The sequence below is a fragment of the Rhinatrema bivittatum genome, chromosome 5 (assembly GCF_901001135.1).
Source record: "Rhinatrema bivittatum chromosome 5, aRhiBiv1.1, whole genome shotgun sequence".
Taxonomy (NCBI): Eukaryota; Metazoa; Chordata; class Amphibia; order Gymnophiona; family Rhinatrematidae; genus Rhinatrema; species Rhinatrema bivittatum.
The window spans coordinates 25114328-25127165 of NC_042619.1; the positions used below are offsets into that span (position 1 = coordinate 25114328).

Consider the following 12838-nt stretch of genomic DNA (forward strand, 5'->3'; position numbering starts at 1 on the left):
GTGCATATAACCCTCCCCTTTCCTCATTTTTTGGTAGGCTTTCTTGTATTTTGGATGCCAGAAATGTCGCTAGGCTATCCACTCCAGGGCTGGTTGCATATATGATTGATGTAGTGAGTTGTAGAGTGCTGTGTGGTTCTGCTTAGATGAAAGTCAATATATAAATACAAACTGATTTGTTAAAACTTTGGTAAAAGAAAATGCTTTGCAAAGTTTAGTATATAGCTCTTACAGATTGCAGAATATGAGGTGGTAAAGGGTTAATAAACCCCTCAGATTGTTGTCATTGAGTATTTAAAAAGTTATCTAAGTAAGGGACCAGTATTTATAAATAATAAAAGTTAAATCTTTTTTCCATTAAAGCTATCTTTGTGTAACTCTGTTTAATCTTCTTGTGTAAGAAACCATGTTGTCAAGAACAGTACTGCAGTAGTGTGCAAATGTTTAGGCACCCCTGCTTAAATGAATCTCCGAGGAACAGAAGCTGACACTATCTCTACATGGTATAAAGAAAAAACATCTTTTGCAATATTTACTGCAAAATTACTCTTCATTTACTGGTTTTAACAGGTTGAAAATAAAACAGAATATGGCATGGGCAAAAGTTTGGACAGTTGATTCATTTTTTCTTTTTTTCTTTTTAAACTTGAAATTTATTTTAAACCACCACAATAGAAAAACACATCTTAATAGCAAGAAATATCATGACTACATTTTTTCAATAAAAGTTAAGGCTGAGAAAGTTGACTTGTTAAGCATTCAGTTAGGTGAAAACAATTCCCTGGTTGAACAAATACTCTGACTCTTCTAACATCTCAGTTTGTGATTGTTTTGTCTGCTTTTGACAACCATGGGCTTCTCACTTTGAATACATATGGGGCGGATTTTAAAAGGGTTACGCGTGTAACCCTTTAAAAAAAAAAAACCCTGCGCGCGCCGAGCCTATTTTGCATAGGCTCGGTGGCGCGCGCAAGCCCCGGGACGCGCGTATGTCCTGGGGCTTACAAAAAGGAGCGGGGCGTGGGCGGTCGGGGGGGGGGGGGTGTAGGGCGTGGCCTGAGCCTCCAGGCACAGCGGCCATTTGCTGCTGTGCCCGGGATCGCAGGGCCGGCCGTTGGCCGGCGTGCGTAACTTCTTCAACAAAGGGAAGGGGGGGGGGTTCAAGGTAGGGCTGGGGGGCGGGTTAGGTAGGGGAAGGGAGGGGAATGTACGGGGGTGGGGTGGAAGGAAAGCTCCCTCAGAGGCTGCTCCGATTTCGGAGCAGCCTCGGAAGGAAAGGAGGAAGACTGCGCGACTTGGCGCGCGCAACTTGGAGAATTGTGCAACCATGCACAAGGGGTGCACAATTGTGCACCCCTTGTGCACGGCTGCGCGCGCATGTTATAAAATCGGGCGTAGATTTGTTCGCAGGTTTTAAAATCTGCCCAATATAGCGCAGCTCACTGCTTCAGTGGCAGGGGGGAATGAAGATAAGAGGATTTACATTCGGACAACTACCAACATGGACTGAATTGCATAGTCTGGGTAAACAAGCGTGGGAGTTACTACCCTGTTGCGGCGGTTACTACCCTGAACCAATTAAGCCTGATACTTCACTTTGAATACATATACAGCACAGCTCACTGTTTCAACGGCATGGGGGGAATGAAGATAACAGGATTTATATTAAGACAACCAACAAGGACTAAATTGCACAGGCTGGGTTAACAAATAAGTGTGGGAGTAGCTTGCTTATTGCGGCGGTTACTACCCCTAACCAATTAAGGCTTGATACTTCACTTTTATGCAGCTCCAGCATTGCTCTCTACATTAATGGCAGGGTTGAAGGAAATTAGAACCTAAAAGTTATCAATAAGGGCCCTGACCTCACCGGTCAGAGTAACAGGTAAGTATGAGAAAAATAACTGTGAAAGCTTGCTGGGTAGACTGGATGGCGTTTGGTCGTCTTCTGCCGTCATTTCTGTTTCTATATTTCTCACAGGACAAGCAGGATGGTTGTCCTCACAAATGGGTGACATCGAGGATGGAGCCCACCACGGAAAACTTCTGTCAAAGTTTAAACAGAACTTTGACTGGCCCCTACTGGGCATGCCCAGCAAGGCACTGACCCTGCAGCCAGCAGGGGTCTCCCTTCAGTCTTCTTTTTTCCGCGCAGCAGTTGCCACGCGGTGAAAGGAGCTCTCTTACCACGTTCCTGACAGGAATTCGGTATTTTTCTATCCGAAGAAAATTTGCCCCTCAGGGGTCTCCCTTCGACAAATTTTTGTCACTTTCGCGGAAACCGGTAAGTTTTTTCCCTTTTTTAATCGGCGGCCGTCGATTTTGGCCCTTGAGGCCTGTGGGAACTTACTGAGCCCGCGCCTAAATTTGGCCTTAAGCCATGGCGACGGGGTTCCGTCGATGTCCGGATTGTACCCGGACTATGTCCATCACTGACCCCCATAGGGTTTGTGTTTTATGTTTGGGTAGTGAGCATGATGTCCTGACTTGCACCAAATGTGCCTTAATGACACCTAAGGGTCGCAAGGCCAGGATGGAAAAGATGGGGCTCCTCTTCCATGCACCCACCCCAACGCCATCGATAGCATCGACGTCATCGGAACCGGCACCGTCGAAGTTGCACCACCATCGCCAACCCGCCGGTGACCGTCCACCATCGATGACTTCTCGGCCGTCGACTCCTGTCCCCTCCCCGGATGACCGAGGAGATCGGAAGGATAAGCATCGCCATCGACGGCACAAGTCTCGGCCCGTCGAGGATCCGCAACCATCGACCTCTGAACAGGCCGAGCCACCGAAGAAAAAGCCTCGGTCGGACCTGGCACCGTCCACGTCTCGTTCGCAGGCACCGAGGAAACCCTCACCCTCCCGGGGTGCGGGGGCCGTGATCCCACCGGTTACGGTGGTCCCTCCGGCCCTGCCTCAGCCTCCCTCTCCCGTCGAGCCGGGTATGCTTACCCCTGGTCTCCGGGCAGAACTGGACCGGCTGGTCCAGGAGGCCATCGAGAATGCGATGCGAAGATTCCAGCCTCCACCGGCACCGCCTCCGGCACCGATTCCGGCACCGCCTCAGGCACCGACCTCAGCACCGACTCTGCCACCGAGGATGGAACCGACCACCGAGCCTATAGTGGAAGCGTTGGCACCGATACTAAATCGTATGGAGGCACTTATGCGCGCCCTTCCATCGGTGATTTCATTAGCACCGACTACACCATCATCTCCGGAAGGACATTCATCGACAGGAGAAACACCGTTCCGGATTCCTCCGTCCGGTGTCGTTCCATCGGTGCCTTCACATACCTTTCCACCGATTTATCCTTCGGCTCCATCGATTCCAAGATCGGCACCGATTCCATCGGTGGCCCCGAAGCCCTCGATGCCGTTCACTGTTCCGCTTGCAGCACCGGTTCCATCGATGCCTTTGGATCCTCTACCAGGTCCTTCAGGACAGCAAACCTTACATGATCCTTATGATACCTGGGGTGATGATTCATCTTCAGATACAGATTTACCATCCCCACCATCTCCTACAGAGAGTAGAAAACGATCTCCTCCTGAAGATCTCTCCTTTATAAATTTTGTAAAGGAGATGTCAGAAGTTGTGCCTTTTCAGCTGCAATCTGAGACCGATGACAGGCACCAAATGATGGAGCTGCTCCAATTTCTGGATGCCCCCAAGATCATCGCTTCCATCCCCATTCACCAAGTATTTCTGGATCTTTTAAAGAAAAACTGGGAATCACCTTCATCTGTGTCACCAGTCAATAAAAAAGCTGACTCAACCTACCTCGTTCAGTCAGCACCAGGATTTCAGAAGTCTCAACTGGATCATCGCTCTGTTGTAGTTGAGTCTGCGCAAAAGAAAGCCAAGCGTTTAAAGCCACACTCTTCCACTCCCCCTATCAAGGACAACCAATTTCTTGATAGTGTGGGAAGGAAAGTGTATCATGGGGCTATGTTGATATCTCGTATAGCTTCATACCAACTTTATATGACTCAGTACAACAGAGCTATCCTTAAACAAATGCAGGACTACGCTGACACCTTACCGGACCAATACCAGCCACAGCTTCAAGCCCTCCTTCACAAAGGATTTGAAGCTGGGAAGCACGAGATCCGAACGGCCTACGATATCTTCGATGCTTCCACGAAAGTCTCAGCTACTGCCATCTCAGCCAGACGTTGGGCTTGGTTAAAATCATCCAACCTTCGCCCAGAGGTTCAGGATCGTCTAGCCGATTTACCCTGCTTAGGGGATAATCTGTTCGGAGAACAGATTCAACAAATTGTGGCGGAATTGAAGGATCACCACGAGACGTTGAAACAACTTTCGTCTGTTCCATCTGAGGTATCCTCCAAACCACCACCTAAGAAGGACTCCAAAAAGTCATTCTTTCGGCCACGTCGTTATTACCCTCCGTCGACTAGGCCTCGTCCGGCTCGATCCTCCACCAGACCTCAGCCACGCCAACCTCGGAAACAAAGACCTGCTGTAGCCCCACCCCCCGGGCCTGCGGCAGGCCTTTGACTTCCCGACTCGGAGCACATGCCATATCCCACTCCCCCACATCCCTGTAGGGGGTCGTCTGTGCCACTTTCTACAGCATTGGATACGGATTACCTCAGACCAGTGGGTGCTGGCGATTATCGCACAGGGTTACCACCTCAATTTCATAACTCTTCCGGCAGACTCCCCGCCGCTTCAAGCGTGGAGTCTATCCAGCCATTTGGCTCAATTACAACAGGAAGTATCTCTTCTTCTGCAATCAAATGCTATAGAACTCGTTCCTCCCTCTCAACGAGGCAAGGGATTCTATTCCAGATACTTCCTAATTCCAAAGAAATCAGGAGGGCTACGTCCAATTTTAGACCTTCGAGCCCTCAACAAGTATCTGCAAAAAGAAAAGTTCAAGATGGTAACCCTGGGCACGTTACTCCCTCTGCTGCAAAAAGGGGATTGGCTATGCTCCCTCGACCTCAAGGAAGCTTATACCCATATTGCGATAACACAATCCCATCGCAAATATCTGCGGTTTCTCGTAGGCCGCGACCATTATCAATACCGAGTACTGCCTTTCGGTCTGGCATCTGCTCCACGGGTCTTCACCAAATGCCTCGTAGTTGTAGCAGCATTCCTCAGGAAGGAAGGTGTCCACGTATACCCCTATCTGGACGACTGGCTGATCAGGGCCTCCACCCCTCAGATTGCCCGGTCCTCCCTACAATTGACAATCAACACACTCCTTTCCTTAGGGTTTCTTGTCAATTACGAGAAATCTTGCTTCGTCCCATCTCAAACCTTATCTTTCATTGGGGCAGACTTGGACACCTTACAGGCAAAGGCCTACCTTCCGCTACAACGGGTCCAAACTCTCATGTCCCTAGCTCACCAGCTCCAGTCTCAAGACACTGCCACAGCTCGCCAATTCCTAGTTCTCCTAGGACACATGGCATCCTCGGTTCAAGTCACTCCCATGACCAGACTAGCCATGAGGGTAACACAATGGACTCTACGACAACAATGGATTCAAGCTTTTCAGCCTCTGTCCTCCATAATCACAGTCACACAAGCGCTGCGCCTATCCTTAACTTGGTGGACGACTCAGGTCAACCTCCTTCAGGGCTTACCCTTTCTTCCACCGGATCCGCAAGTTATCCTAACCACCGACGCTTCCCACATCGGTTGGGGGGCCCATGTGGACAATTTTCAAACCCAAGGGTTATGGTCCAACGAGGAAGCCGAACACCAGATCAATTTCCTGGAACTTCGAGCAATCCGCTATGCGCTCCGCACTTTCAAAGATCATCTCTTTCATCAGATAATCTTAATCCAGACGGACAACCAAGTGGCCATGTGGTACATAAACAAGCAGGGAGGCACAGGCTCCTTCCTTCTGTGTCAGGAAGCTGCGCAGATCTGGGCGGAAGCCCTCTCCCACTCTATGTACCTCAGGGCCACTTACCTGCCGGGAGTAGACAATGTATTGGCAGACCGGCTGAGCCGTGTCTTCCGACCGCACGAGTGGTCACTCGATCCTCTGGTAGCGACCTCTCTGTTTCACAAGTGGGGTTCTCCCCGCATAGACCTCTTTGCGTCCCCTCAGAACCACAAAGTGGACGATTACTGCTCTCTCATTCGGAGCCAGAACTCTCGGCCGAGGGATGCATTCTCCCTCAAGTGGACAACCGGTCTGCTCTACGCATTCCCCCCACTTCCTCTTGTGTCAAAGACTCTCGTGAAGCTACGCCAGGACGGAGGAACCATGATCCTGATAGCACCTTACTGGCCACGCCAAGTATGGTTTCCAATACTCCAGGATCTCTCCATCCGCAGGCACATTCCTCTGGGAAAGGACCCGCATCTGCTCACTCAAAACGACGGATGCCTCCTCCATCCCAACCTCCAAGCCTTGTCCCTGACGGCATGGATGTTGAAAGGTTAGTCCTTCAGCCTTTCAACCTTTCAGATTCCGTTTCTCGAGTCCTGATAGCTTCACGAAAGCCTTCCACAAGAAAGTCTTACTCATACAAATGGAAAAGGTACACATCATGGTGCACTTCTCAGTCCCTTGATCCCCTTTCCTGTCCAATTTCCAAATTCTTGGACTATTTATGGCATCTCTCTGAATCAGGTCTTAAAACCTCTTCCATTAGGATGCATGTCAGTGCGGTAGCCGCCTTCCATAAAGGTGTACAGGGTGTCCCTATTTCAGTACAACCCCTAGTAACACGTTTTCTTAAAGGCTTGCTCCATCTGAAGCCACCCTTACGGCCTCCGGCCCCATCCTGGGACCTTAATCTGGTTCTTGGTCGTCTAATGAAACCTCCTTTCGAACCTCTGCACTCCTGTGAGTTAAAGTATCTCACATGGAAAGTGTTATTCCTTTTGGCTATCACTTCAGCTCGCAGGGTTAGTGAATTACAGGCCCTAGTTACCTATCCGCCTTACACTAAACTCCTGCAGGACCGGGCGGTACTCCGCACTCACCCTAAATTTTTACCTAAGGTAGTTTCTGAGTTTCATATCAATCAATCCATCATACTACCTATCTTTTTTCCCAGGCCCCACTCCAACTCTGGAGAACAGACCCTGCATACCCTAGACTGTAAACGAGCTCTAGCCTTTTACCTAGACCGTACAGTTTCTCACAGGAAGAGCACTCAATTATTCGTCTCTTTCCATCCTAACAAGTTAGGACAACCTGTGGGTAAGCAGGCTCTTTCCTCCTGGTTGGCGGACTGCATTTCTTTCTGCTATGAGCAGGCTGGCATTCCTTTCCAAGACCGTGTCAAAGCACACTCTGTGAGGGCCATGGCGACGTCAGTGGCACACCTTCGATCGGTGCCGCTTCCTGACATCTGCAGGGCTGCAACCTGGAGTTCTCTCCATACCTTTGCAGCCCACTATTGTTTGGACAAAGCTGGAAGACAGGACTCCATCTTCGGCCAATCTGTCTTGCGTAACCTTTTTTCCAACCTGATGTACCAACACCCTTCCACCTTCCCGGTAGGGTGCGGATGCCCTTTCCCAAATTCCACCCCACTTGTACTGCCTGTTGCACGTCGTTGGGTGCATTTGGTGCAAGTCAGGACATCCTCAGCTCGGTACTCACCCATTTGTGAGGACAACCATCCTGCTTGTCCTGTGAGAAAGCAAATGTTGCTTACCTGATGTAACAGGTGTTCTCACAGGACAGCAGGATGTTAGTCCTCACGAAACCCGCCCGCCACCCCGCGGTGTTGGGTTCGTTTTGTTTTTACTTTCTAGGCACTGCCTGTAGCTTTGAAAATCAGACTGAAGGGAGACCCCTGCTGGCTGCAGGGTCAGTGCCTTGCTGGGCATGCCCAGTAGGGGCCAGTCAAAGTTCTGTTTAAACTTTGACAGAAGTTTTCCGTGGTGGGCTCCATCCTCGATGTCACCCATTTGTGAGGACTAACATCCTGCTGTCCTGTGAGAACACCTGTTACATCAGGTAAGCAACATTTGCTTTCTATATGTTTCTAAGCAGCAACTGTTTGAGCATTTGAAAATGAAGATAATCCACTCTTACAAAACATGAGAAGGCTATAAAGTAATCTTTAAATGCTTCCAGCTAGCAATTTCAACAGTTAAAAAACATTGTTAAGAAATGGAAGTTATAGTATCTTGTGTAGTTGTGGCTGAACAATTGATATTTTGTTTCATCAGTCCAAAGCACTTTGTTTCAGAAAGTGTCAGGCTTATCAAGATTTTGTTTTGCAGACTTTAGATGAAGACATTTATGAAGAGGTTGTAGAAAAGGTTTCCTTCTGACAAATCTCCCATGCAGGTCATTGTTGTGTAAGCAATGCTGTACTGTGGACAACTACTCTAGTGTCTGCTAAACTTTACAGCAGTTCTATCAGATTGTTTTTTTTGTCTTCCGGATCTTGCCATAACTTCACCCATTCCATTTCTTAACACAGTTGAAATTGCTATCTGGAAGCTTTTAGTTATTTTTTTTTATTAGCTTTCCTCTGATTTGGAAGATATATGATCATTAATCTGAATACCTGAGCAGGTTGTTGTACTGACTTTAGTGCTCTGATGGCTATGAGATGCTTTTGTAATTGTACCTGTATTGCATACTGGTACAAGAAGAGTTTAGCTGAGGCAATAGGAGATAGTGACTTCCCCAAGTTCATAATGAGTAGTGGGGGAAAAAGCAGGACTTTGAGCCCAATCTCTTGGTTCTCAGTCCATTGTTCTAACCCAGGGCTCCCCAAGCTTGCCTGGTGACTCCACAGCCAGTCAGATTTTCAGAATATCCACAATGAACATGAATAACATAAATTTGCATAGATGGGGTCTCTAGTGCATGCAAACCTCTCATTTATTTAAATTTAGCCATACCTTTTCATTGGTTACTCAAGGAGCGTTACATTCAGGTGCAGTAGGTATTTCCCTGTCCCAGAAGGCTTACAATGTAAGGGAGTAATTTACTAAGCTGTGGTATTTTCCCCAGTGGGAGAAATTACTGCAGGATTTACTAAATGCAGCACTGAGTACTACAACATTGTAAACCTTGCTGAATGTTCCCTCCCTGATGGAAAATGCCATCTAAAAATTCTGCACACACAACCCTGGGCCGCCACCTTGTTAAATTAGGGACCGAGTGGCCTACAGTAGCCCTCAAGTGTGGCAAATCCCCCATGATTCTTATGAGACCCCCCCCCCCCATCCCACCTCCCACTGTCTCTTAAGGCAGCTCCAGGCGATGAAAGTAAAATAAATAAATAAAGCAGAAATAGTTGTAGTGCAGGTCCCTCCCTTCCAAATCCTGTCTCTCTCTCAAAACTTCCCCCCCCCCAGATCTTTGATGACCTCCCTCCCCCTTGCTGTGCCTTACAGCCCTGGTGGGGTCTGGAGCTCCTTCTTGGCTCTGGGCCCTGTGCTGTCACTATGAAAAATGGCATTGGCCAGCGTTTAACTTCTGCCTCTGTTGTGATAGGGGGATAAGAAGAAAAGCAGTCGGGTGGCACCATTTTTACAGGGCCAGCATAGTGCCCACTAGAGACTGTAAGGTACGCAAGTAGGAAGGAGGGCTAGGATAGTGTTAGAGCCTTGGGGGGGTGGGGTTTGGGGGGAGGGGAGGGGCTTGTGCTGTGGCTGTTTCAGCTTCATTTATTTTAGTTTGTCCACTGATGCTGCCTCAAGGAATGATATTGGGGGGGGGGGGGGCAGTTCTCAAGATCTGGGGGTTTTGCCACACGGGGCTGGGCTAGAAGGGATGGGGTGGTGGTACTTCAGGCCACTTGGGCCTTTTAGCTGATGGCCCTCAGGAGCACTGGGATGTGTATTAGCATCTCACTGTTGCTGGAAGTAAGCTACAACTTCGGAGTTTTAGTTAAATTTCCTGAAAATAAAATGGCTTTCTGGTTTTCAGGCAAACCATATTATTTTATTTACATCACATTAATTATTTTGTATTTATGTACCACTAATTCCGATTACTATACAAAAAAGCATTCATAAAAATACAACATAACGATGATAATACACAAATTAACCTAATTAAAATAAAACACATCACAAAATTTAAATTAAGAATCAATTAAGATGCTGAAAAACGTCTTAGACTTTCTTCCTAAAAAGCTTATCTTTTTAAGCACACGATTCTGAAAGTAAGGCATACCACAAAGAAAGTGCTATTTAAGAAAAAGCCCTGGCTCATGTTTGTAATTTACACTCTCGCACTGATGGAATAATTACAATTGGTAAATAATCTTCAGAAGATCATAATGTTCTTCTGGGGGATGTATCTATGCAGTGAGTACCTAGAAAGGAGTTGTGTTTGTATGCAGAGCAGCTCATTACCGTTCTCGTGTTACTGGTGGCAGGGAGATTTTTTTTATTTACTAATTTTTTGGCATGTTATCACTGCTTTAACATGTTTACTGCGTGGTTAACGCTTAACGGAGCTTAGTAAATGACCCCCAAAGTTTGTACCTGAGGCAATGGAGGGTGAAGTGGCTTGCCCAGTGCAAGCGATTTGAACCCTGGCTTCTTTGGTTCTTTGCTTGCTGCTCTAACCTCTAGGCTAGTCTTCCACTCATGCGTATTCATTATAGATAATACTGAAACCTTAACTGGCTGCAGGGTACCTGGATAGGTTTGGGAAGTCCTATTCCAGCCCCTACACTTCCCACTTTCTTCTTTACTTTAAAAGCAATTTGCTTTTGTTTTTTATAGACTTCCTTCTCTTTCAGGATCATGTAGATACGCAGCGAAACAGCCACCTTCAGGTTGATCAGAATTCTGTTCGAAATTCATATGATGTCTTTTCTTTACTTAGGTAAGACTTCATAGTCCTGAAATTCTCATAAGATTTGAATGTATTTTGTGTTTGTTTTATATAAGATTCTAGATATGTTTAAAGAAATATTACTCATAAATTGTCAAAATTTATGGTCTTTCAATTGAACCTGTGTGTTTTTTGTTTGTTTTTTTTTGTTGTGATCATTAGAATTGTGAACTAACATCTGTGAATTGATTTCTAAAGAAGGGATATATGAGCTTAGGCCTTATGTGTGTTAAAGCAATATTGTACATTCTCCATAAGATGTCCCTGTTAAGAATTGTAAACAACTGTGTACTGTGTGTGCACTCCATTTTTGTTATGGAGAGTAAAATACCTTAGCAGTGAGTTTCTCGTGAAAGCTTGTTTGACCTTTCTACCTTGTGTTAATTATAAAAATGTATGTAAACTTGCACCTCATTGTGGATAACCTGCAACAAATCTAGTTTTCTCCCGGCTGCTAAAACTCTCCTACTTTTGATTTGTTTAAAACGAAAGTAGTGCTTGCTAAGACTTCATAAGACACATGAGAGAAGCATGATTATCTCAAAGAACATAGGCTTGATGTCAAGAAAAGAAACAGCACACATGGTAAGAGAGAAAGTATAACAACCAACTTATTGGGCATATGGACAAACATGGCTTAAAGAGTAAGAGCCAGCATAGGTTTTAGCAGAGGCATGTCCTGCCTTACAAATCTGTTGGGATTCTGTGAAAATGTGGACAAGAGTGAGCCGTTCAATATAGTGCATCTGGATGTTTAGAAGGCATTTGATAAAGGCTCCATGCCTCAGGAAAATCAAGGAATAGAAGACACTGTCATATTGTGGATTGGTAACTGGCTAAAGGGTAAGAAATAGAGTAGGGCAAAATGGGCAATTTTCCCAGTGGAGAAATGTGAATATCTGAATGCCCCAGGAATTTGTACTGGAAACAGTCTGGAAAAGGGAGCAATGAGTGAGGTGATCATGAAGAGAAGGGAAGGTGACCCAACATGCAGAGACAGAGTTTTTGTACATTCTCTGATATAAGTGGGGGGAGATGGCAAGTTTTCCTAACACGGGCAGCACAAAAGAGAAGGGGAAGTCTCCTGCAGGCAGTCAAATGTACACTGGCAGCCAGCAGGGGTGGGAGCTGTTGTTGGTTTAAGTATGGGAATGTGTATATTTATCTACTCAGTGGTAGAGAACCAGAGAGGAAGATAACAGGGGAAATGGTTCTTATTGGCCATTATTTGCCAAGTAACCATGGGCCTGATCTAATAAGGTTCTTTTCCCATTCTGTGCCTGTGGGAGAAAGAAAAGCTTAGCTCTTAGGTGTATTAAAACAGTATTGAATATTCTCCACAAGATGGCACTGTTGCTCTTAAGAAATGTAAACTGTGTACTTGTATGCACTTCATTTTAGGGTAAAATACCTTAGCTCATTTGTTCATACCTGATGCAGTGAGTTTAACTCTTGAAAACCTGTTTGGCCTTTCTACCTTATGTAAATTATAAAAATAAAATGTAACTATTGAAAATAACCCTTTCAACTAAAAGTGCAATCTTTTATGAGAACAATGTATATTTTAAAAATTCTTTTATCACTCCATGGTAAAAGAAGATTGTTTAGCAGTGGGTGTCAGACACACAAGACTTCAGTGCATTGATTTAAATCTTTAATAGAATGTTCTCCACTATGAAAATCTTTTATATATATATATAAAAATGTGTGTGTATGTTTGAAACAGGCAAAAAGACACAAATGCCCTTTTCTTTTACTTTTGAGTTTGGGCTTGTGATTTTTCACTACCTGACAGACAGCTAACCAAGGAATATTTTAAGACTCATTGCATACTAATTAGAGCCATTGTAATTTTCAAGTTGCATTTAGCTGTCTCCACTTAATAATATGTGTGCAATACTATCTGTATCATGTCTCTCTTTTTTTTTGGCATTGACATATATCTGTATGGAATTTTTATTCCTCATTCCAGTATGACTTCATAAATAAGGAGTATATGTATTCTTATACCT

At 45.8% G+C, this 12838-nt stretch overlaps 1 protein-coding gene across 1 annotated transcript in view; it reads left to right on the forward strand.

Annotated features, from left to right (window-relative positions):
• UVRAG (UV radiation resistance associated) overlaps positions 1–12838 on the forward strand; it is a 321095-nt gene that overhangs the window by 99804 nt on the left and 208453 nt on the right. The window contains exon 6 of the mRNA XM_029602151.1: positions 10732–10817. Within this exon, the coding sequence (XP_029458011.1) occupies positions 10732–10817 (86 nt within the window). The remainder of the gene's footprint in view (positions 1–10731; positions 10818–12838) is intronic.